This window comes from Tachysurus fulvidraco, chromosome 4 (assembly GCF_022655615.1).
Source record: "Tachysurus fulvidraco isolate hzauxx_2018 chromosome 4, HZAU_PFXX_2.0, whole genome shotgun sequence".
NCBI classification, from domain to species: domain Eukaryota; kingdom Metazoa; phylum Chordata; class Actinopteri; order Siluriformes; family Bagridae; genus Tachysurus; species Tachysurus fulvidraco.
The window spans coordinates 12,628,709-12,652,718 of record NC_062521.1 but is presented as its reverse complement, the minus strand read 5'-3'; the positions used below and the strand labels follow the sequence as shown (position 1 = coordinate 12,652,718).

The window sequence follows — 24,010 nt, the reverse complement described above, 5'->3', positions numbered from 1 at the left end:
TCTATGTGCGAACACCGAAGAGACAGATTCCAAGGGACCGTCTGCAAAGTGCAAACCCCGAAAAGTGAATACAAAAAAACAGTCAATAACTTTACTGTAATACACTATACTGTCACCAAACTCAGAACACACATCACTGATGTCCTAATACATATACTAAAACACTTATTTGGGAGAAATGTCTTTTTGTTGATTTTTTTTGTTTTTTTATAAAATAAAAAAATCAATAGCTTTACTGTACTACACTGTACTGTCACCAAACTCAGATCACACATCACTGATGTCTTAATCGATGTACTAAAACACTTATTTGGGAGAAATGTCTTTTTGTTAATTTTTTATGATTTTTCATAATAATAAAAAATCAATAAATTGACTATTATGGAAATTATATTCAATAACTTTACTGTAATACACTGTAATACACTGTCATTAAACTCGGATCACACATCACTGATATCCTAATTGATATAGTACAACATGTATTTTTGGGAAATGTCTTTTTGTTTATTTTATATGATTTTTCATAATAAGTACAAATCAATAAAATTATGACAAATCATAAAAATTAAACAAAAAGACATTTCCAAAAAATAAGTGTTTTAGTATATGTATTAGGACATCAGTGATGTGTGTTTTGAGAGTTTGACAGTACACTGTAGTACAGTAAAGCTATTGATTCCAATTATGAAAAATCCTAAAAAAAATCAACAAAAAGACATTTCCCCAAAATAAGTGTAGTATAACTATCGGGACATATGTGTTGTGTGTTATGAGTTTGGTGACCTTACAGTGTAGTACAGTAAAGTTGACTGTTTTTATAGTATTTGCTTTTCGGGTTTTGCACTTTGCAGACGGTCCCTTGGAATCTGTTTCTGTCGTCTGCACATAGAGACTTGTGTATTTTGTCCACCGCGGAGGAAAGCCTATTTTGAGAAAAACTTGGTTGTAGCTGCCTCTCTACATTACTACGATAAAAATGAGGTGTTATTTGTGTAGTAACACCCTTTAGTTCAGGAGCTATTGACTCTGGAAACTTGAATCTGTGAATATGAGGCCAACTTTACTTAAGTCGGTTACCCTAACTGTCAAAAACTAATGGGTAACTTAGCGTGGATTAGCTGCGGTCATTAACCAAGGACTAAAACAAACCAACGGAACCAGAAATATAATTTCCTAACATTCAATATCATAAAACACATTCTCACTTGTGTAATGTAATCCCTTGCTGCCTGGTTTTTAGATTTCTTTCGTTTGAACAACCAAACGCAGCACAGAAGTCCGGCATCGTCCAAGCATTTAAAGTACAAGAGCACCATATAAAGATGGCGGCGGTTTTGACGCATTTTTAGGACCCCAAGGCGACATCTAGTGTATAGATGTCTATGCAAATTTATAGTTTTCCATAATACCCGTGGGGCAGTTCCCCTCATGGTGCTGAGTGTTTTGATATGTCACATATCCATGTATAATAATAATAATAATAATAATAATAATAATAATAATAATAATAATAGTAGTAAATATAGCTGCAAGCAGCCATTCCGGGGTCAAGCCGATCAGATGCGCTCAGAACATGTCGTTGATTCGTAGTTTCGTAGCGATATGACATTGTTTTTAAAATCTCGTGGCCACTAGGTGGCGCTGTCACAAAACGTTGCATGCACCCTCAGGTCATGACTATAATGACATTTACCAAGTTTCATGTCGACACGCATAAGTTTTGCAAACATACAGCCTCACGTCTGTTTTGGCGTGCTCGCCGCCACACAAAATGGCCGTCCGAAAACCGTTTGGTATCGTTTGACTCAGCATGCCTCAAGTAGTCTAACAACACTCCCTTCATGATTTTAGACTCAAGTTTACAGTAATTATAAGTGAAAATAGCTGTTTTTAAAATCTCGTGGCCACTAGGTGGCGCTGTCACGAAACGTTGCATGCACCCTCAGGTCATGACTATAATGACATTTACCAGGTTTTGTGTCGCGTAAGTTTTGCGAAGATACGGCCTCACGTCCGTTTTGGCGTGCTCGCCACCATGTATGTTGCCACGGTATATGAGAAGGCATTGGTCTATCAAAAAACTTTTGATAACATTTTGTCTCGGGTGTCTCTAGATGCTAGATACCAAAGGGCATGCAAATCGGACAAACGGTCTAGGAGGAATTCGAAAAAGTAGGTATTACGGAAAATTCAAAATGGCGGAAAGGTATTCATGACAGAAATGATGTCATATAGTGCATTCGAATCGGCATGAGCAAAGGATCCAAAATATGCAAGAACTGTATCTCTAGGCCTTAGGAGTCAGCAGTTATGAACATGAACATGAACATAATTGGATGTTTGGACTGTTGGTGGCGCTAAAGGGTTTGAGCTAGACACACCAAAGTTGCTAGAGTAACTTCTAAGACTGGCCTCTACATGTGTGCCAAATTACATAACTTTCCTATGTACGGTTCTATGGGCTGCCATTGACTTCAATGGAAGAAGAGGAATAATAATAATATAATAATAATGATAATAATAATAAGAAGAAAACCGACAATAACAATAAGTGTCTACGCCCCTTCTGGGCTTGACCCCTAATAATAATAATAATAATAATAATAATAATAATAATAATAATAATCTTATAACAGAAATCAGAAGCCAACATAATAATTTGTAGGTCTGTTTGATCTAGCTAAAAGCATAACAGGCTATATGCATTGTAAGATGTGCGCACTGCGCATGGGCGAGGTTTTCGGTTAAGGACTGAGGTGGCAGTTGGAAATGTGCGTGGCGCGTTTCTAATGCTAGAATGAAGAAAAACATTTGATTTATGAACACTTAAATAATAAATTTAGTACAAATCTGTACATCCATATACAATATAAAATGTCTAAACGTATTGGCTACGCTCCTGGTAAGTATAATTTCTTTGTTTTCATGATGAAACACGAGTTTTTCCCAAACTTTAGCTATCATCACACTGTACTGCACAGCTGCTGTAAGACTTCAGAATGAACACTGAAGTCAATCGTGTATATTATTATTATTATTAGTCTGGTTTATTGGGATTTCTTTGTAATAAGGAAACCTAGCTGTTTATATTTTCCTCTTGCTAACACGTTAGCTTGTTAGCTACACAAAGGAAAGTCTTGCGCAGTACCAGCCAACAGGTTGAGACAAGTTAATTAGCTATTATAGTTATTTCATTTATAGTTCTTTAACTTGTGGAAATCAAGTTGTATGGTTTTGTGGTGTATGTTTTGATTACTGCTCATATGCTTCATTTGTTTTGTCAGGCTACTTCCGCATGCTTGATAACGCACGTCTGATGCAGACCCACGTGAGTGTTTCCTTTTTAATGCCTCACCCTATTATTTGTCTGGTTTAACGTGGCTTCCACACACAATATAGTCTGGACTTACCTGAAGATCAGCCTGTTGTGTTTGTTAAAATGTTACATAATCTTTTCTTTCCATTCCTTGACTTGATACCTGATCAATTTTACAGGAAGCTGTGGTCGAAATAATTAATGGAAAGCCTACACAATACGAACTTTTATTTAATGCCCTGGGATATGGTTCTGGACTCGGTAAGCTTTTACAGTTTTTATGTTTATTTTTATATTATTTTTGCCTTAGAATAGTCAGAAACTCTGTGATTTCTGAATGTACTGTGTAATTCTAATGTAAATGAATTATAAAACAAATGGTGGTCACACAAGAGACCTTAAAATAATTATTTAAAGTTTTTAATATATATATATATATATATATATATATATATATATATATATATATATATATATATATATATATAATGTTTAAATTTATGATCTTATTTATGAACAACTCTGTATCTTGAATTAGGGGCTCAGGGTCACACAGCCTAAACTCCTATCTTATGTTTGTGTTTAAGCCAGCTCCATAGATAAGATAACTAGAGCACATTCTCATAACATTTAGCAAATGTAATGCTTTCTCTCATATTTGTAACCCTGCCACTACGCCTGCTCAATCAAGAGATATATTTAGCTTTAGGAAAATAGAATATTTTTGTACGCTTGTATTTTGTTTTTTTATTCTAGTAATGTTTGTCTTTCAGGGCTGGATTACCAAGATCATACGTACAGTTATGAGGATTTGACTGATGATGATGATGATGATGATGAATATGGCAGTCAAAACAACAAATATTGTGGCTTTGCTCAAAACTTTCTAGATAAAGGGATTTTTAAACAACTGCCTGCAATAACGCATTATAAAACAGTGAAATGCATCACACCTGAGGTAGGTGCTGTTATGATTACCTGCATGCCCTGTATAGAATACATACTTTATGTGAATGTTAAACTGATAGTTAACATACACCGAATTTTATTTGAGTGTGATTATTGTGTGTTTGATAAAGGATATAAGGCAAATGTGTTTTTAATAAGCAAAACCTAAAAAGTGACCTGGTATATGCCTGAATCACAAGAGAGATGTTGACACAAGTTTTAAACTTGTGATACAGTGTGAAACATTAAGAAAGAAAATCAGCATTTAAGCATTTCGTTTTTGAATGAACAGATGACTAGGTTAAACCTGTGGTAATTTATGAATTTTCAACTAAGTCTAATTTTTGATATCCTAAACCTGTTGTCTACAAAAATATTGATTTCTGTTTAAAGCATGTTTTATGCCCTTTAGGAGGCTGCCAAAAATGCTAAAGAACTTGTAGCTGAAGAGGAAAAGCTTAAGAAAAAAACACAAAAGAAAAAACAGAAGAAAATGGTAATGTAAATATTACACACTCATGCACCCTAATCTTGATGGGGGTTGAAAATGTTTACTCAAGTTAAAAGTTACTCTTTCTGGTATACAATAGAGGCAGCGAGAGAGACGTCGGTTAGAAAGAATAGAAAAGGAAAATGGGAAGAAAGATGGTGCCAAACAGGTATGAAAAGTTTAATAAATATTTTATAAGGGCTTTGTACTCAACCAATATTTCTCACCTGTTATTTGCTTTGATAATGCCATATTCTTTAGACTGATGTGTATGTGTATATATAAACATTTGTTAGTACTACAGTGTCTTGTTTTTTTTTTCTTCCCATAGGAAGCTGCTTCTGCTGCTCCAGTTAAATCTAAACCTTCAGAAAGAGAGTGTGAAAGTAAGAAAAAAACAAATAACAGTGTACTCCCAGATCCTGACCCACAGTGCAATTCACAAGCCACAGAGAGCAGTGACAGTTTTGATGATGATGATGATGATGATGATGATAAAGAGAGTGTAGCTGATGAATTGGAGGTTGGCATGTTTTCTGCATTTGTGTCTCCTTTTCAATAAGAGTCTGTTTAGCACCTGCACATGTATCTAACAATCATAATCCGCAATGTGTGTTTCAATAGCTTGATATGAGCAGCTGCTTTGTGACCAATGCTGCAGCCATCGCAAAACGCAAACTTGAGCAGAAACCTAAACCTGACAGGAAAGACAAAAAAGCTGGAAACATCAAGAAGCATGAAACAGTACAAAATACAAAAGAGCCTCAGATTGAGGTTTGTAAAATAACATTTTAGGAAATTTTACTTTTTTTTTTTTTTAACCTTTTTACAATTTACAATTAGTCAGTTTTCTCAGTCAGTCACTAGTCAACTTAAGTGATTATGATGCTTTTAAGTAAACAGAATACATTTTTATAAACCATGTATATCCACAGACTGTTAATGAAAAGGAGGCATCAGAGGAACCGGAAAAGGATAATGTTACAAGGAGCATGGAGCTGGCAGGTGTGTGTATATTCCTGAAAATATTTCTGTTCTCATATCCGGCTTTTTTCATTTTAATGTTTAGTGATCAATTTTCATTTTTTCTTCCCCCTCCCAGTGATTGGGAATAAATATGCTCAAACAGGAAATCTGGATATGGCTGTGAAGTATTTTACTGATGCTATAAAGCACAATCCTCAAGAGGTTAAGTAAGTAACTTTATGAATTTCATATACACACACAGTGGATTCAGAAAGGATTCAGATTTCGTAATCTTGCAGCCTCTCAGTACCCCATAATGACAAAGTGAAAACTAAATTCTAAAAGAACATGTACATAAGTATTCAACAGGGTGTTGCAGGAGGGACTTTGAGACTGGTAAGGGTTAAGGGAAAGCTGGGTGGAGCAAAGTTCATTCATATCCTTAATTAAAACCTGTTCCACAGCATTCAGGACCTCAGACTGCACCGAAGGTTCACCTTCCAACATAATGATAACAATGACAAATCTGTGAATAACAGAGTGGCCAAGCCAGAGCCCTGTCTTAAACCCTATTGAACATCTTGAGAGAGACCTGAAAATGGCGGTCCACTGGCGGTCTCCATCCAACCTGACAGGGCTTAAGAGGGTTTGCAAAGAAGAATGGTGGAAAATTCCCCAATCCATGCGTGCAAAGCTTGTTGTCATACCCAAAAAGAGTCGAGGCTGTAATTGCTGCCAAAGGTCCTTCAACTAAGTACTGAGTAAAGAGCCTGAATACTTATGTTCATGTGATATTTCAGGTTTTTCTTTTTAAATTTACAGACATTTTAATTCTGTTTTCACTTTGTCACTATGGGGTGCTGAGTGTCGATTAATAAGAGAAAATATCTTCATATTTAAAAGTTAAAGATAATTTTTGATACTCTTGTCTGCTTGACAGGTTGTTTGGAAATCGCTCTTTCTGTTATGAGAAAATGCAGCAATATGGGAAGGCTTTAATAGATGCAGATATTGCTCTTTCACTGAACCCCACATGGATTAAAGGTCTCTATAGAAAAGGGAAAGCATTAGTTGGGCTTAAGGTAAATTATATCTTTACACTGCACAGAAATGTAAACTTTTTATATTTTATTTACTCCTCTTCACATGCTAATGTTTTTTTCCCCCTCTTAGAGATACTATGAGGCTTGTTTGACATATAAAGAAGTTTTAAAGCTTGACAGCTCCTGTACTGATGCTGCTCATGAGCTCATGAGGGTACAGATAATGCAGTTAATGGTAAGTAACACTGGGTGGTTCTTTAGTTACGGATTGTGCAATGTCCATTGTTTGCTGTATGGTTTAAAAAATAAAAATAACTGTCTGAAAGGTTGGTGAATTTCTATCAGCAAAGATTGAGATCACTAGGCTCAAATATAAGTTTTGATTCAAAAATGTTTATTGAGTATTGAAATATTAAAATACCATAAACATAATAGTTTTTGTATGTGGACTGAAAGGCCTTCCTCCTTCCTAGAATAGTGACAAATGAATATACCTATCTTGTACTTGCCTGCTATGTGTTTGCCAGTACTATTTTGATAATGTTTTTTGCTTGATGTTATCTACAGGATATGGGATACACTAGAGAGCAAAGTTCGAATGCTCTGATTATACATGGAACAGTAGAAAAAGCTTTAGAAGCACTCTCTGGTTTGCATGGTAATACCCTGTCTGTTTACTCTCGCCGTTCTTCCCTAAATAATATTTTACAAACACTTATTTATTTATTTATTTATTTATTTATTTATTTATTTATTTACATGCAAGTTCTTTTTTCTTTCTTTTTTTTTTTTCTCTGTCGCATTTTCTTTGTCTTAAGGTAATATGGCAGCCGCTGAAGAAGTAAGAGTTTATCCAGAGAGAAATACTCAACCAGCAAAAGTCCTACTCCAAAACGTGTCCCAGAACTCACCTAAAGTCAACACAGCTTTACCGCCTAACCGGTAATTGTCTACTCTTTTAGAGTCATGCTTGTCATTTATTCACTTTGGCTTTATCTGTAAGGGTTCTGATTTTGTGTGTGCTTTGGCAGAGAGCTGTTTCCAGTCTGGGTTGGGGATCTTGTGCCTGCTTTAACAGAATTAAGACTTCGTGAGCTGTTCAGCAAGTAAGTTGTCATCATCTCAAGCACACTGGCCACCTTTTTCTAGTTTATATTTGCAAAATGGATTCTATTCCGGCCAGAAATGTGAAATTCTACTCTGTGTTAACTATAAAGCACAGTGTAGTTCTTTGAGTGATTTTTTTGTAACATTAGTGGTAACATTGTGCCTCAAAATTATGTTGAATGTACCATTAATGGATTTGCTGTTTGTTCTTTTTGTTTATTATTTTTATAGTTTTGGGCAAGTCCATAGTGTAAGATTATTGCCAACAAGACGCTGTGCTTTTATTAACTACACCAACAAGGAGAACTGTGAGAGAGCCATAAAAGAAATGAATGTAAGTGTTTTTGTGTCTTGGATAATGGGGTGATTATGTATATTTTTACCATTTAATGTCTGAAAACAACTAGCAGGTACAGGTATTTGCATCTACAGTACACTTTACATGAGGTTACAGAATGGCTTGGAATGTCACATAGTGTCACCTTTCCATAATGGAAAACAAACTAGTACTGCGGTGCTTAAAGATAAACATTCTGAGTAGACTGACTGAGCGATTATTGTTGCTGGAAGTATGAGCTTGCAATATAACTTCTGCAGGGTTGAAGCTAAGTACAGTTCCCAACTCATTTGAAACTGGGATATGATGGAGAAAACAAACACTGCCCAATTTTCTGTTCTGAGCTACATGAAAGCCACCAATTTTGGTTGTGGAATTAACAGGCTTTTGCATTCAGACAAAAACTACTTTTGTACAGAAGCTATAAATCCTACTGCTGATGAGTGAGGGATGCTTAAAGCAGCTAACATACCTGAAAGATGTCCTCTTAGTATGATGCTGTAGATCATGACTGGTGATGGGAGAATATTATTTGTGTCTCACTTGTGTACTCAAGTGTGTGTCTGTTTTAGGGCTTTCGTGTAGCAGGGACTTGTCTTGCAGTTCGTTATCCTGACAGAATCCACACACATCTTGGTGTATCCAAAACTGCAACAACAGATGCAGGAAAAGTAAAGTAAGTGAACACACAATTTCATTGTCTCAGTTTGAATTTTTAGAAAGTAATTTATCATTTTATGTCAGTGCTGATTTTGAATAAATGTAAATTTATTTTTTGGCAATCTGTATTGTACACACTTTCAGTTCATTTTCTTATGATGTCTCTGCAAGTACTTGCTGTGTAAAATATTTTGTCTGCTAATGAGTACTTTCTCATTTGCGCAGTAAGTTTCCTGATGAGTGTTATTTCTGGAGGACGACAGGTTGTATCAAGAATAACCGGTGCCTCTATCGCCATGTACCTGAACACAAGGGCATTGATCTGTCTAAAGTTAAGTGATAGGGTGTCACAGAATTGCTAGCAGTAAGATTGACGTTAATCCGTGTTTCTCATATCACATTTATTAATGACCATTATCAGCTAAACAAATAACCAAATACATAACAATATAAACAAAGTTACAATCGCTATCAAATTATTAACCAACTGGATTTTTTTTTTATTAATATTTCTATTCAATTAAATTCACTAGAAAGGTTAATTATGTTTTTCATTTGCTGTTAGAATCCTGAATTAGTATAACCATTCTTTCTTTCTGTACTTTTATATCTAAAACCAGAAAGTATTGTGTTTTGGTTTATGTCAAGTAGAAGGTTTTAGCTGTTTTAGCTATTTTCCCTGCCTTTATAAATCAATTTTATTTACTTGATTAAGAAACCTTTCAAGAGCCTTATTTCCATTCTACTGGACACTAGATTTTCTTTTCTTTTTCTTTTTTTTAAGTGTAATAAAGATCAGAAAATGTTTTCCTTTGTTCTCTTTATTATAGTTTATCTTTATGGTTGCATACATTACATTCTGTGCATGTTGATTGTTGTAATGGAATTGTCTCAGGATGATCATTATTTCTCATGAATCAACAATGTTCCCTTATTGGTTAAATCAATTTTGTGCTTGTTTCCATTGCTTTTAAGATGTTTGATGTTAAAGGAAAGAAATTTGATAACAGAATATTATGATGTTTTTTTGAGAAAATAACAAATTTCATAAAGATCCGTCCTGCTGTTCTGTAAGGCTCCTTACATGAAAGATTACTTTATAATCAGTTCAGTGCAACTATAATGTTAACTGACACACTAGAAATCTACCATGAAATCTATACACACATCCCTGAAATATCTTGGTTGAAAATAGTCAAAAACAGCACACAATTTCCAGATGCTAATCCAAGTATTATTTTAGGCATAAAATAAATGGTTTGCATATAGTTTTAATGATAATAATGACTAGAAAGGTATTAAAATGCTGCTTGCTCTCTTGCACCAAATCAAGCATAGATGGATTCATCCAAGTTAGCAGACTCCTATCCACGAGCTTACTGTAAAACCCTGTATACATGCTCACTCTAAGTTCTGTTTATACAGTGATAAAAAGAGTGATATCTATCTATACAAGAGTGATAGCTGTATGTCTAGTGGACCAAGGTGCAAGTTGAATTTAATATATTGGGAAATACGTGTACAGCTAGAGGCTTAAACCACCCTGCAATAACCCAGTGCCTGAGAGACTTGTGCCATTATCATTCAATACCATGTACATTTTAAACACCCATATAAATAAATAACCATAGTTTCTCTTGTTCTATAAGTATTAGGCAACATGTGTAGCAAAATGAGCACCTTTTACATTATATGTAGCCATTATTACATTATGCACACTGTCTTAAATAAATAAACAATAAACACGATACCTCTGAAATCAATTTGTCTCTGATATTTAAATACACATGAAACACTGAAATTTAATCAAAAGGAAGAAATGAATCAGTTCTAGATATGTTATTTGCATTTACCTGATGCTAGTATTCAAAGTGATTTTTTATTGAGACAAGATAGAAGTAAGCAGTTGTGGGGTAAGGGTCTTGGTCTGCCACTTTCCTAAAAGGAGGCATAGACACCTGAAATATCAGTATTCACACATTTTGGTTTAGTTGTGGGGAAGGACAAAGGACAGTAATCTGGCCAAACTACCCACTACTCCATGCTGTCATGTCCCCAAAGCAATACTGTGGATACATTTTTGGTTAACCTACAAAACAACAAAAGAGCATATACTGACGTGTCTAATCACCACTCATATAATAGTATATAATATTAATTTGCATTTAATTGCATACATTTTGTTGTTTTGAGTTTTCTGTGTCCTCTACCATGTTGTGAGGGATAAGAACCCTGCCCTCTCTTCTCATGCTTCTCAGAGTGAAACATAAGACCAACCTACAATATTGCTGAGCACCTTATTGGCTGAGGCTGAAATGATGCTGTGTGTGTGTGTGTGTGTGTGTGTGTGTGTGTGTGTGTGTGTGTGTGTGTGTGTGTGTGTGTGTGTGTGCCTGTGTGTGTGTGTGTGCCTGTGTGTGTGTGTGTGTGTGTGAGCTCCTGCTTGTGTGTCCCATATAAAGCCTGCTGCACGCAGTATTTCTGAACTGGTGCAGTGCCGGTTCATCTCCATCGATGGTGTGCAGAACAAGGGGGACCTAAAGGAAAAACTTTGTCAAAAAAATCTCCACGTTAATTTAAAAAAAAAAACGTAACTTAAAAATTCATCAACATGAGTTTACTTTCCTCCTCCTCACTGATCCGGCGCTGGGACAACCATTCCAGCCCCTACCGCCTCTCCCAGATGTCCTTCACTCCCTCACGGCGGCTGTTGAAGTCAGAGCCTTTGCGATACTGGGAGCCAAATGAGCTGAGTGTGGTATGTACAGAGCTGCTGGGAGTGAGAGCTCAGGAAAAAGAAGAATTAGTGGGGCTGAATGACCGTTTTGCCTCCTACATTGAGAAGGTGCGTTGTTTGGAGCAGCAGAATCGAATGTTAATGGGGCAGTTGGAAGCCCTGCAGGTAATGCAGACTCAGCCATCTCGGCTGCAGCAACTATTCAGACAAGAGGCACAGGATCTTCGCCAGCAGCTGCACCATGAGACCCAGGACAAGGAACACATGGAGGTGCGCAAAGACAAGCTGCGAGTGGAGCAGGAGCAGCTGGAAAAGAGATGGCAGGAGGAGGTGCGGCAGCGTGAGTGGGCTGAGGATGAGCTGCAGCGTGCAAGAGATGAGGCAGACAGGACAGCAATGTTAACCTGTGACGCTGAGGTGAGACTGATTTCTTTGGCGCAGGAGTTAGCCTTTCTGAAGCAGGTGTTTGCAGAAGAGCGGGAGGGGCTGAAGGTGCAGTTGCAGGTGTCCAGTCTCACCACAGAGCCAGATGTGAGCAGACCAGACCTCTCAGCCGCCCTGAGAGAGATCCGTACACAGTATGAAAACTTGGCCAAGCGCAACATGCAAACCGCCGAAACCTGGTACCAGGGAAAGGCGGCCAACGTGGCACAAGTAGCCGATAAGCAGCAGGAGGCTGTGCGCTTGGTGCGTGGGGAAACGGCCAAGCACCGTCAGCTGCTGCTGGCTTGCTCCAATGAGGTTGAAACTCTGAAGAGTGTTATCAACTCTCTGAATTCTCAGCTCAGAGAACTAGAGGAGACACAGAGTGAGGAGGTTGCCAAGTATCAGGTACACTACAAATCACTGGCTGAAAACATTACACATTATACACACATATTATAGTTCTTCTCTACCAAAAATATGGCAGCCATTTGATTTAGACAGAAGTGGTTTAATGGATCAGAGTGCTGTAGCGGAGCAATATGGCTACTTCACACAATTAAAGCACTTGTTAACACAAATATTTTTTCTGCCACAATATTGTTAATATTACAAAATAAAAAGGAAGCTAGTGTATTGTGCATAGCTCCTGAGGCAGATTGCTGACTCATTCTAATTTACTGCTGTGCTGATAAACGACTGACATACTTTAGTCTCATTACACAGGCTGTAGATCTCTCTCTCCTCCCCCCCCTCTCTGCACACACACACACATACACACATACACACACACACACACACACACACACACACATATATATGTTTGTATCTGTGGTACAGATGGTCATTGCTTTGCAGCATATTCATTAGTATTCGTAATTCCTGTTTGCTCTGTAGGGGAGGATAAGTCATCTGGAGAGGGATATTGCTGACGCTAAAGAGGAGATGTCACGCTACTTGAAGGAATATCATGATCTGTTGAACGTAAAGATGGCCCTGGACATTGAAATTGCAGCATACAAGTAATACAATACTCCCACAGCCTTCCATATTAATATGACTAATAAATCAGTCACAGCATATCATTTAATTGGAGTGCTTCATGTTTACTTTTTTATGTACTTTTGTTCATATTTTAACAGGCAGCTGCTTGAGGGGGAGGAGATTCGGCTGACGTACTACTCTCTGCCTATTCTGGCATAAACCCTAACCTTCTTAACTCCTTTCTAAATTTCCATCTACCATAACCCTCCAATGCTGATCCTTTATTCTCATTAAACTTGACCTTTAACACAATGTTTTAGCCTAATAGAATATTTAAAACAATGGGATAAAATGGTTGCCTCTTAACCAAGGGGTCTCCAATTTTGCCCACAATGAGCCGGTGTGACTGTAAGGTGTTCATATCAACCAAAACTGTTGTTTAGGTGTGACCCCTGTTTGGCTGGAATGAAGGTCTGCAGCCACTCCATCGCTTCATCTTTAATTCTAATCCTAATTGTCCAAACCCCAAACTATCTTGTCCCTAACCTAAGACCTAACCCCATATTATGACCCCTAACCATATATTCACATTACTGATTTAAAGAGAAATGAGCCCTTGTGTTACACAAGAGGTAAACCAGGATCTTTCCCCTTCTTCTTCACACTATAAATGAAACAATGCCACCATGGAGAGAACACTAAGTTCAGCACTTGCCCAGTCGGAGTTTAATATCTTTGTTGGTGAATTGTCATTCCACAGTTCTTCTCTAAGTGCTAATCATGACTGGTGATCAAGTCCCTTCTGCTCAAACTATCAACCAGTCGTTTGTGAAGGTGGATTCTTTTCAAAAACCAGTCTTGCATTAGGCACTATCATTGTACTGAGGTAGTGACATAGTTCTGACCCAATATCCACCAACAGAATGTTACTCTGCACACTGATTCTGTAAGAGTAGTAAATAAACCGAGTGAATGGTTTGTCAAGCCATTTTGAGCTGTAGAACCTCATTTGCTTATTGTTCTTATTCATAGATGACTTTTAGTCTTCATCCTAGTACTGTGAGCAGTCATTTCAGTAATAAAAGAAATCTTTGATTTAATAGAAATATCTCGACTAGAAATGTCAAATATTGTTACTGAAGAATCATTAATAGAAGAATTGTGTTTATCTTTATCAAACACTACAGTACGGAATCTATGTGCTCTCATCTGCTTCTGTTACATCTGCTCATTAATGAAACTGAAAGTCAACTGCTAGTGGGTCAAACAACTAGCAGAGAAGTAACCGGCAACAGTAATGTAATGTTCTGTAGTCTGTACCTCTGCTCCTAAAACAATACCTACTGAATAAAACAATACAAATATCATTGTATCTCCTATGGGTTTTCTTTATATAGTTTTAGTGCAGCGTTTTTCAGCAGTAATAATTCAAATAATGCTATTTCTCATACAATTTTAGTAAGTATCCAGTACTGGGCATGTCATCCCACACACCCCAATCCTGACATATTTAGCACTGATGAGTTTGGATAGAAGTAGAATATGAAATATTTATATTAATTATATAAGAATATTTGAACATGTATAACCTGTATTCATAGTATAAGAATATTTTACCATGTATAGCCTGGTTTTAACCTGGTTTTAAAAACTACGTGTTTTATCAGAGATAATCCTCCTACAAATTATAATACAGTTATCTGTATAAATAAGGATTCAAACAAACATAAGTGGCAGAATTATAAATGCCCTTGCATACAAAGGTTTAGTGGGTGGTCAAATAAAACTGTACAAACACCATTGGGATGATAATCTGCAGATATCTCGACTTTGCATTTTCTATAAATTTGAGTTATTTTATTTTTTTGCACCATAAAACCTGTTTATCTTTTTTTAAAGAGATTTTCCATGACAATGTTTTTTTTTCTTTTCTTTTCTTTCTTCAAGCAAAATATGGGGAATTAATCAGAAGCAAAATATTGGGAATTAACAAATTGAACAGTCTGAATATAATGTTTTTGTCTATGTATATTTAGTAAGTTATTACCAGAAAATAATCTGGATTCATGGGAACTGATGGTGTTTCTGGTTCTTTTGAATGATTCAGATCATTTAAATGATTCGGATCATTCGAATGAGCTCACATATAAAATCCAACACTTTTATTCTTATTTTCCCCCCATTTCGTTTTTCTAAACAGAAAATGTGATTATTAAGAGCTAAAATTGTTTAGTGACATATGACAGTACTTTAAAATAAACACAAACGACGATGTTGGTGTTCGCCAACAAACGTCTGAACGCACATATGCAGCATTTTCTGTGCATCGCGCAATGATACATTGTTACCATTAGACGGCACTATATTACACTCATTTCCCTTTACACTTGCACAGTATGAAGAAGAAGAGAAAGAAGAGAAAGAGTGAGCACTTCCTCTGCGAAAGGTCTTGAACATGGCGACCTCCTGTCTCAATGTTACAGAGCTGTGTTTGTTTTAGTAGTAACTCTGTTTATATTCGGGTCTGACCGCATACAGCACATCAGCGAGTTTTATTCAAACAGACAATTGGAGTGTAAAATGTTTTCAGCTGTAGTTCGGAGCCGTAATCCGGTCTCCCTTGCACTGTCCCCTCGTTTTGGTGTCGTGATGGACAGTGTGCGGGGCAGGAAGTCTCGCACTGACCCGAAAGCCAAGTCCAAAGCGGGCCGAATCAAGACCCCGCCCCCGGTGGACCCTGTGGAGATGGTGGTGCTGAAGCAGCGCTACACTGAGTACAACCTCATCATGAGGGCACTTAGGTAAAAAGTCACACAGCAGCATGCTACCTCACTCACTCATGCTGTCTGTTTTCTCTTCTTATCTTGCATGTTGCTCTTCAAAGCCCAAAGGCGATATAACACCCTTCAACATGCTTATATTTCAGTTTTAGTCATTCTCAGAAGAGCATACGTTTTACACAGACACGCTGAAATGTTCAGCTTGTTCTTATGGAGATGAATAAACTGCCTACTTATTGTCAGAAACGGAATCTTGTGGTGCTTGTGATGATAGAAGCTTCTGTAGCAGTTTGTTTTCTGCTTGAATGGAGAACAGTGGATATCAAGTCAGGTCAAGAAGCTTTTTATTGTCATTTCAACCATATATAGATGTTGCAGTACACAGTGTAATAAGACAACATTTTTCCAGGACCAGGGTGCTACAAAGCAAAGACAGAGTTAGTAAGTAAGTCTTAGTTACGTTAAAGTGCAACCTGGTGCAAACTGTGCAAGACAATACAAAAAAAGACAATAAACATAAATAGCGCCGACCAGTGTAAATACTGTATGTTCAAACAATATTGCATGTGCAGTAATACTAGAATGGACACAGTGTCATAGCAGCAGGATATGCTTCTATCATTGGCACACAGTAGGTGTTCCATTGATACTCCAATCCATTCTTATTACCCTCTTAAATGTTCATACTCATTGCTTGGTCCATACTCCAAAAAGTGGACTGTGATGCATTTTCATTTTTGTTCTCTATTACAGTACATTTGAATTAAAATGGCAAGGTATCACTAGAGAAGGTACTTAGCACCCAGTGATCTCTTTGGGTCTCTGATTTCAGAAAGTGGATATTTAAAATATTCAACCAAACGCTATATTTGTCAATACTGATAACTGTATTCAGGGTTGGAACAAAACACAAACTTTTTTGCTGTGGAAAAGCAGCTGTCAATAAATGTAATACATCGCTTCATCTGTTAATTCACTACATTTGAATCATAAACACCATGCATTTACTTAAACATTTATTCAATTGAGCTAACTAAAGTCAGCAACCTGGTAATGTGTCCAATTATTTGTGGTCTTTGAAAAGAAATGGGGGACCATGTATATGATTTACTTCATCTAGATATAAATTGAAGTTAAAAATTTAACTGTGCTCTTTATAATAAATGATGATTAATTGATATCTGACTCTATGTCAAGGCCAAACAACAGAGATTTTCCAGATATTTCAGGATGAGATGTGTGTGTGTGTGTGTCTGTGTGTAGATTACAGTTTAAAGAGGAGATGCTGAGGAAGCGCTATGAGGAAGAGACTGGTTCTTTAGCAGAAGAGAGAGCCAAACAGGAGGCTGAGGAACACAGATCCTTAATGGCCTGGAACGATGCAGAAAACCTTAGATTACGAAAAATACGGTGAGACAAGTAAACACGATAAAAACTATCACAGCATGCAGTCATGTTTTTCAGCACTGATTAAATGTTCATATTGTGCCCACTAGTGAGCTGCGTGTGCAGGCAGAGACTGCAGCTGCTGAACAGAGGAGGAAAGAGTCAGCGATTTTGCATGCACAAGAGCTTGAGAATTACATAAAAGAAAAAGAGAGAGAAATCCTTCAGCTACAGGTGGGAACATTAGACAAATAAGATGCAAATATGTATAAATGAGGCAAATATGTGAAAAACACACTTACCTTTAAATTATCTCATTTTCAGGAAGAGGCAAAGAACTTTATTACACTGGAAAATCTGGATCAGCGGATTGAGGAGGCGTTGGACAACCCTAAAAACTACAACTTTGCTATAAATAAAGAAGGACAAGTGGTCAAACAAACTGTGCTGCAATAAGAAACATTGATGAAAACCACAGGAGAGACTGAGAATTATCCATGTTTATTTACTTGCTCTGGCAAACTTATCTAACTTTAAGTGTCCACTCTAAGATGTTACTTTGTTTTCTTAAGTAAACGTTAAACTATGTTTCACTTATGTCGCGTCTTTTGTGTGGAAAGATGTGATTAAGATGTGAATTTTTGAAATGTCCCTAACGAACTTGGAAACACTGCTGTAGCATATGGTACTGTTTCTGAGGGGTGTACAAATCCTGAGGACTCGCTTCACTGCACACACTCACGGTTTTCCTATGTATGCAACTAAACTATTTATCCAGCTTTTCATCTAAGGTACTTTCAATTTAGACTGACTTTAACCAATTCTGCAAAATGTGCATTTGGAAATAATGCAGCTTCCTCCTGATCCTATAAAACTAATAGACACGTTTTTATTGTAGAAATTCACCCTAAAACACTAAAGCAGAAGTGCCATGGCATTATACAAAGTGCCAGAAACAGTACAAGTAATACATAAAAAAAGTCTACACTCCCTGACAAAAGTCTTGTCGCCTATCCATGTTTTAGGAACAACGAATAATAACTTGACTTCTAGTTGATCATTCAGAATCAGTAGTGGCTTATATGAAATTCAAAGGCCAAAGCGTAGATTACGCTTATTTTACCAAAATAAAATCTTATCATGCCTTTTAATAATTTAATTAGAACAGAAGGGTCAGACTTTGCTTAGACAAAAGTCTTGTCACATCTTTAAAGGATTCAACCAATCACAGATTAGAGAGTCACCTGTGAGAAATACTGTAATTCACACTTTCCCAGGTGTGTAGAAGAAGAACCCCAGCACACCCAGCCTTCATTTGAAATGAATTTATTCAACCACAGACCAAAGTGCTGATCATCAAGAGCCTGAAGACCAAGTCTGCTGTCTCCTGCTACATCTTTAATGTATCTAAATGTCAAGTGGATAAGAAAAAGATTTGAAGAAAACGGTGAAGTTCATGACAGGCCCAGGTCAGGCAGACAACAGTTCGAGAGGACCGTTTGATGGTTCGACAGTCCAGTACATAACAACTGGTCATCAGAAACCAGCATTAGATAAAAAAATCATGTTGCAATTGCCAAGACCCACACTTGCAGGAAGGATGGACTGTGGAAAATTGGAAAAAGGTCGATTTTTCCAATGAATCATCTATTGTACTGCATCCCAATCTTCGCAAATACTGCAGAAGACCTATTGGAACCCGCACGGACCCAAGATTCACACAGAAAACAGTCAAGTTCGGTGGAGGAAAAATCATGGTTTGGGGTTACATACAGTATGGGGGCAAGCGAGACATCTGCAGAGTGGATGGTAACATCAACAGCCTGAGGTATCAAGACATTCTTGCTGCCCATTACATACCACAGGAGAGGGCAAATTCTTCAGCAGGATGGCACTCCTTATACTTCAGCCTCCACATCAAAGTTCCTGAAAGCAAAAAAGGTTAAGGTGCTCCAGCTTTGGCCAGCCCAGTCACCAGGCATGAACATTATTGAGCAGGTCTGGGGTAAGATGAAGCAGGAGGCATTGAAGATGAAACCGAAGAATCTTGATGAACTCTGGGAGTCCTGCAAGAATGCTTTCTTTGCCATTCCTAATGACTTGAGTCATTGCCGAGACGTATAGATGCAGTCCTCCAAGCTCATCGGAGTCACACACTATTAATTCTTTTTCCACTGCACCATGACTTTGTTCTTTTCTGTAGATTATTTCTGTTAAGTGACAATACTTTTGTCTAACTTTAGTCTTTCTGTCCTAACAATTAAATAATTTAAAATCAAGGCATGATAAGATTTTATTTTGGTAAAATAAGCATAATCTAAATCTTTGCCTTTCATATAAGCCACTTCTGATTCCAAATGATCAACTAGAAGTCAAGTTATTATTTGTTGTTCCTACAATTTGGATAGGCAACAAGACTTTTGTCAGGGAGTCTACTTCATTGCAATGAAACTATCAGGTGACTCAAAATGTCATCAGGACCAAGACCCCAGTGGTGATTTGTGTAGAACTTAAACTTTACTACATTTTAACATTCTTCTGCTAAATTCTGAAAAGTGTTTCGGTTGTGTTTTAGCATCTACATGATCAGCAGTCAACTAAAAGATTATTTTCCCCGAATGTTTTGGCTTAACATTAACATACATCAACATGCCCTTAACAAACTACAAGAGAATGAATGCTAAACGCCAGTAAACAGACGGCGTCGTAGCAACGTGATGACGTGGTGTCTGCAGTTGAGACGCAATGCCATTGACTGTAACAAGACAGTGACAATCAAACCCTGACTTATAAATATTACCTAGGAAAATTATAGCTCACCAATCATGATCAGATGTTGCAAAGTTAAGAAAGTTAGATATTATGTTTTAAAACGTTGTCTTGTAGTGCTGATTCAATTCATAACTTATTTTATAATACATAACAATCTATAATAGTTTAACCTCCATGTATCAGAAATATTCTACAACAGTCATATATATAAGGACAACAGGATTGTTGCTGCTATAGAATTTGTGCACAGCTTATTACATTTAAGTTCTGAGCATTAAATAATAATTCATTATTATTATTATTATTATTATTATTATTATTATTATTATCATCATCATCATTATTATTCATTATTATTATAATAGTTCATTATATTGCACTGGACTCTTAAGATGCTAGATTTTGAACTGAATCTGACCTACAAATTCCTTTTTGTTTATGACTGGACTTGGTTAGGACTACGCATGCGCAGTGTAGAGACTTCCGGAGCACGAGATATATGCTGATATAGTAACGACTTACTGAGAGTAACGACTTGTTGTGGGTTTAAGTGTCGGAATTCCCAAGGAGAACGTTTCATAATAAGGACTACTGAAAAGTATATTAGCTTTCGATATCACCTTCTGTAGAGTTTGCTGACAAGTTGTTTAATATCTGATGCAATATGGCAACCAAACATCGTCCACTCTTACGGATAATCACAGAGACGAGGCGCCATGTGAAGGATTTACCTTTAGGATTTGTACGATATGCTTCCAGCACATGTTCAGTGAATCAACCAGCAGAAAACACGCCTGTGTTTAGGGCCCCGGTGTCGGAAGGAGGACGAGGAGGCGGTGGATCATCATCTCGGACGTGTCTCCTTAGAGCCGCGGCGTTAGGACTGGGGCTGAGTGCGTTATACGGTGTAAACAACGAGCGGGATAAACACGTCTCCATGAAGACACGACCTGTCACTAACACCGTGCTGCACTGCGTCGCACCTACAGCCTACTGTGCTTCCGCATACAAAGGCGACAGTCCGCGGTATAAGTACAACTTTATCGCGGATGTAGTGGAGAAATCGGCGCCTGCTGTAGTTTACATTGACATATTAGGACGGTGAGTTTGACAACAGACTGCGTTAAAGAAGCCAAAAGTTTGTCATTGTCGTGGTAGAGCAACCTTCCTACTTTTCTGAACACATGATGGGGTTCGTTTAATTCTGTAGCAGTAACTAATGGATTTTCCCTTCACTTCCGATCCCAATTCTCATTCTGTCTGTCCTAAAGTGTCCTAATTAGTGTGTCCAGAATTGTAGTATGTTGAAATGAACATCCCAAAAGGTGCCAGAATGGTGTGTTGTACAAAGTACTATGGACAGCGACTACTATTGGCCACAACTCCCAAAGAAGTGAGGAGTTGTTTTGGGATGTAGGATGTAGGAAGGTACAGTAGGTAGGAAGGACAAACAAAAAGGAAATTAGGAAAGTAATAAAGAAATTGTGGTGATGGTGCACATAAATAGGACAACATTGTTTCTTATTATGAAACGTGTTATTATGTCTCAGTATTTGCATACTCTTGCTACACAGTCAAACCAAATGCATGTCCTTTTTATTGCATGACATAAATTGAGCCACAGAAATGTTTAGTTAAGGTTGAAGAACCTGGCTTTCTGTAGAAAATCACCACCACCACCACCACCACCACCATCATCCATGCCTGACTACGCTAATGCTCTTGTGGCTGAATGAGCACTAATCCCCACAGACATTCCAAAATCTAGTTGTTATTGGGATGTTCAAAAGTCATGCATGACTGTGAGTCAGCTCCACAAACTTAAAATAACTTAGTTTTAGATTATTAATAACACAATAGTACAAAACACTTGCAATAGGCATACAGTAATATTACAAGATTATGAGACCTTTGTGGATCCCAGTATACAAAAGGTATTTTTGGTGTTTGGTCCAATTCTTTGAAAGTGAAAATGAAAATTTACTGATTTTAAAGATAAGATAAAATTAAATAGCTTTACTGTCTCATCACACAGAAGCCTGAGCACACACTGGTTGCCTTAGTTGCCTTACTTGTACTGTAGACTAAGCCATTTTGGGCATCATTTCTTAACAGGCATCCATTCTCTGGCCGTGAGATCCCTATTTCTAATGGTTCTGGCTTCATCATCAGTGCTGATGGTCTCATAGTGACCAATGCCCATGTTGTAGCCAACAAGCGTGGGGTTCGTGTCAAACTGGCCAACGGAGACATGTACAATGCCACTGTACAAGATGTGGATCAGGCCGCAGACATTGCAACAATTAAAATCAATGCTAAGGTAACAATGATACTGTGACTGTTTCTGGTGAAACGCAAGAATAGACATATTACCTTTTTTTTGTATTTATTATCCTCTTTGGCTTTTTCACTGATATTTGGTTCCTCTGGGGGTGTTTTCAGCATCCCTTGCCCACACTGCGTCTTGGGAAGTCATTAGATGTTCGTCAGGGGGAGTTTGTGGTTGCCATGGGGAGCCCCTTTGCTCTGAGGAACACCATCACATCTGGAATAGTTAGTTCGGCTCAAAGAGGCAGCAAAGAACTGGGCCTGTCTAATGGCAACATGGACTACATACAGACCGATGCTGCCATAGATGTGAGCATGCACCACTTTGCCCAATTTAGATAACATATTTTTGTCAAACTCTAAATGTGTAAAAACATAATATTGAAACCTTCTGATATTTGTACTTCTTTGGACCTTTACAGTTTGGGAATTCAGGTGGTCCACTTATTAATTTGGTAAGAACTACCTTAGACAATAATATAAACACACAGAATTAAATCACTGTATCACAAACTCAGTATTTAAATGGTTTTTTTTTTTTTTTTTTTTTAACTCTCAGGATGGTGAGGTCATTGGTATTAACACCATGAAGGTGACTGCTGGGATTTCTTTTGCCATTCCCTCTGACAGACTTCGTCTTTTCCTTGAGAATGCTGCTGATAAAAAGAGTAAAATGCATCATTTCTCTTATTCTTTAAAGTCATTCATGACAACTTTTGGATCTCTCATTGCTCTTGGTCGTTTACAGGTTCTTGGTTCAGTGGCTCTGAAAATAAACGCCGCTACATAGGAGTGATGATGTTAACACTAACACCCAGGTAACCTGATCCATAAGTGCTCATTAAAAACACAAACATACTAATTAAATAACACAGAGGTGCAACTTGGCAGAGCTGTAGTCATTCTTGGTGTCTTATTATCTTTTAGTATAATCACTGAGTTGAAGATGCGTGATCCCTTGTTCCCAGATGTAACACATGGAATCCTCATCCATCGTGTTATCACTGGCTCTCCGGCCAACAGGTCAGCAGATAAAAATGGTGTCCTTGTTTTACATACACTGTCAAATTTAATAGTTTATTAAACAATTACAAATTCAGTGTCTTATCTGAGTAATGTTTACTCTCATTTCCACCTCATGTAACATTCTCCTTTTTCATTTATTTTGTTGAATACGGTTTGACATCACACTACTCAGAATTAAAATGAATTACTCAAACCAACCGCTCTGTCACCAATAACAATGCCACGGTTAAAGTCTCAGGATATTTTTTTTCTTCACCACTTGCTCTGTTTTTGCACTCTGCTGCTGCCACATGATTGGCTGATTAGATAACTGTAGGAATGTGCAGTCATATAGGTGTTCCTAATAAAGGGAATAAAGCTGTGTGTGTGTGTGTGTGTGTGTGTGTGTGTGTGTGTGTAAAAAAATAAAAGGAGAAGGACAGAGCCAGCTTGTGGAATATGGTTTAAAATTTTTTTAATGTGAACACTGTGTTCTTTGTGTGTGTCAGAGCGGGTATGAAACCAGGTGATATTGTGGTGGAAGTCAATGGGAAAAAGGTGAGCACCTCAGAAGAAATCTACAATGCAGTACGGACAAGTGACAGCATCAACATGGTGGTGCGCAGAGGTCAAGACCTCCTGATGCTGCACATTTCCCCTGAGTTCACAGAATAACATATACCAGACACAGTATTTTGCCTTATGGAAAAATTACAGATTAAAAA

The 24,010-nt window shown here is 37.4% G+C and overlaps 4 protein-coding genes across 4 annotated transcripts in view; all 4 read left to right on the top strand.

Moving 5' to 3' along the window:
- The first annotated feature begins 2,720 nt into the window (after positions 1-2,720).
- Positions 2,721-9,677, top strand: si:dkey-33c12.4 (uncharacterized protein LOC560112 homolog). The gene is made up of 18 exons (XM_027142197.2): positions 2,721-2,905; positions 3,288-3,331; positions 3,499-3,580; positions 4,093-4,277; positions 4,680-4,763; positions 4,858-4,926; positions 5,089-5,280; positions 5,382-5,531; positions 5,693-5,762; positions 5,860-5,950; positions 6,664-6,805; positions 6,897-7,001; positions 7,334-7,424; positions 7,585-7,708; positions 7,798-7,872; positions 8,105-8,207; positions 8,783-8,886; positions 9,096-9,677. The coding sequence occupies exons 1-18, from the start codon at positions 2,878-2,880 to the stop codon at positions 9,208-9,210; spliced, it is 1,854 nt and encodes a 617-aa protein (XP_026997998.2). The 5' UTR covers positions 2,721-2,877; the 3' UTR covers positions 9,211-9,677.
- Positions 9,678-11,340: 1,663 nt separating this feature from the next.
- si:dkey-33c12.3 (uncharacterized protein LOC335380 homolog) lies at positions 11,341-14,381 on the top strand. Its single transcript, XM_027141904.2, has 3 exons — positions 11,341-12,438; positions 12,928-13,052; positions 13,173-14,381. The coding sequence occupies exons 1-3, from the start codon at positions 11,482-11,484 to the stop codon at positions 13,231-13,233; spliced, it is 1,143 nt and encodes a 380-aa protein (XP_026997705.1). The 5' UTR covers positions 11,341-11,481; the 3' UTR covers positions 13,234-14,381.
- Positions 14,382-15,402: 1,021 nt separating this feature from the next.
- On the top strand, positions 15,403-17,773 carry mrps26 (mitochondrial ribosomal protein S26). The gene is made up of 4 exons (XM_027141862.2): positions 15,403-15,815; positions 17,058-17,204; positions 17,291-17,414; positions 17,505-17,773. The coding sequence occupies exons 1-4, from the start codon at positions 15,595-15,597 to the stop codon at positions 17,634-17,636; spliced, it is 624 nt and encodes a 207-aa protein (XP_026997663.2). The 5' UTR covers positions 15,403-15,594; the 3' UTR covers positions 17,637-17,773.
- A 2,639-nt stretch (positions 17,774-20,412) lies between these two features.
- The window catches only part of LOC113639859 (serine protease HTRA2, mitochondrial), a 4,045-nt gene continuing 447 nt past the window's right edge, over positions 20,413-24,010 (top strand). The window contains exons 1-8 of the mRNA XM_027142052.2: positions 20,413-21,053; positions 22,068-22,272; positions 22,395-22,589; positions 22,703-22,735; positions 22,840-22,948; positions 23,029-23,098; positions 23,208-23,303; positions 23,795-24,010. The exon at positions 23,795-24,010 is cut by the window's right edge and continues 447 nt beyond it. Of these exons, the coding sequence (XP_026997853.2) occupies positions 20,617-21,053; positions 22,068-22,272; positions 22,395-22,589; positions 22,703-22,735; positions 22,840-22,948; positions 23,029-23,098; positions 23,208-23,303; positions 23,795-23,960 (1,311 nt within the window). The 5' untranslated portion in view covers positions 20,413-20,616 and the 3' untranslated portion in view covers positions 23,961-24,010. The remainder of the gene's footprint in view (positions 21,054-22,067; positions 22,273-22,394; positions 22,590-22,702; positions 22,736-22,839; positions 22,949-23,028; positions 23,099-23,207; positions 23,304-23,794) is intronic.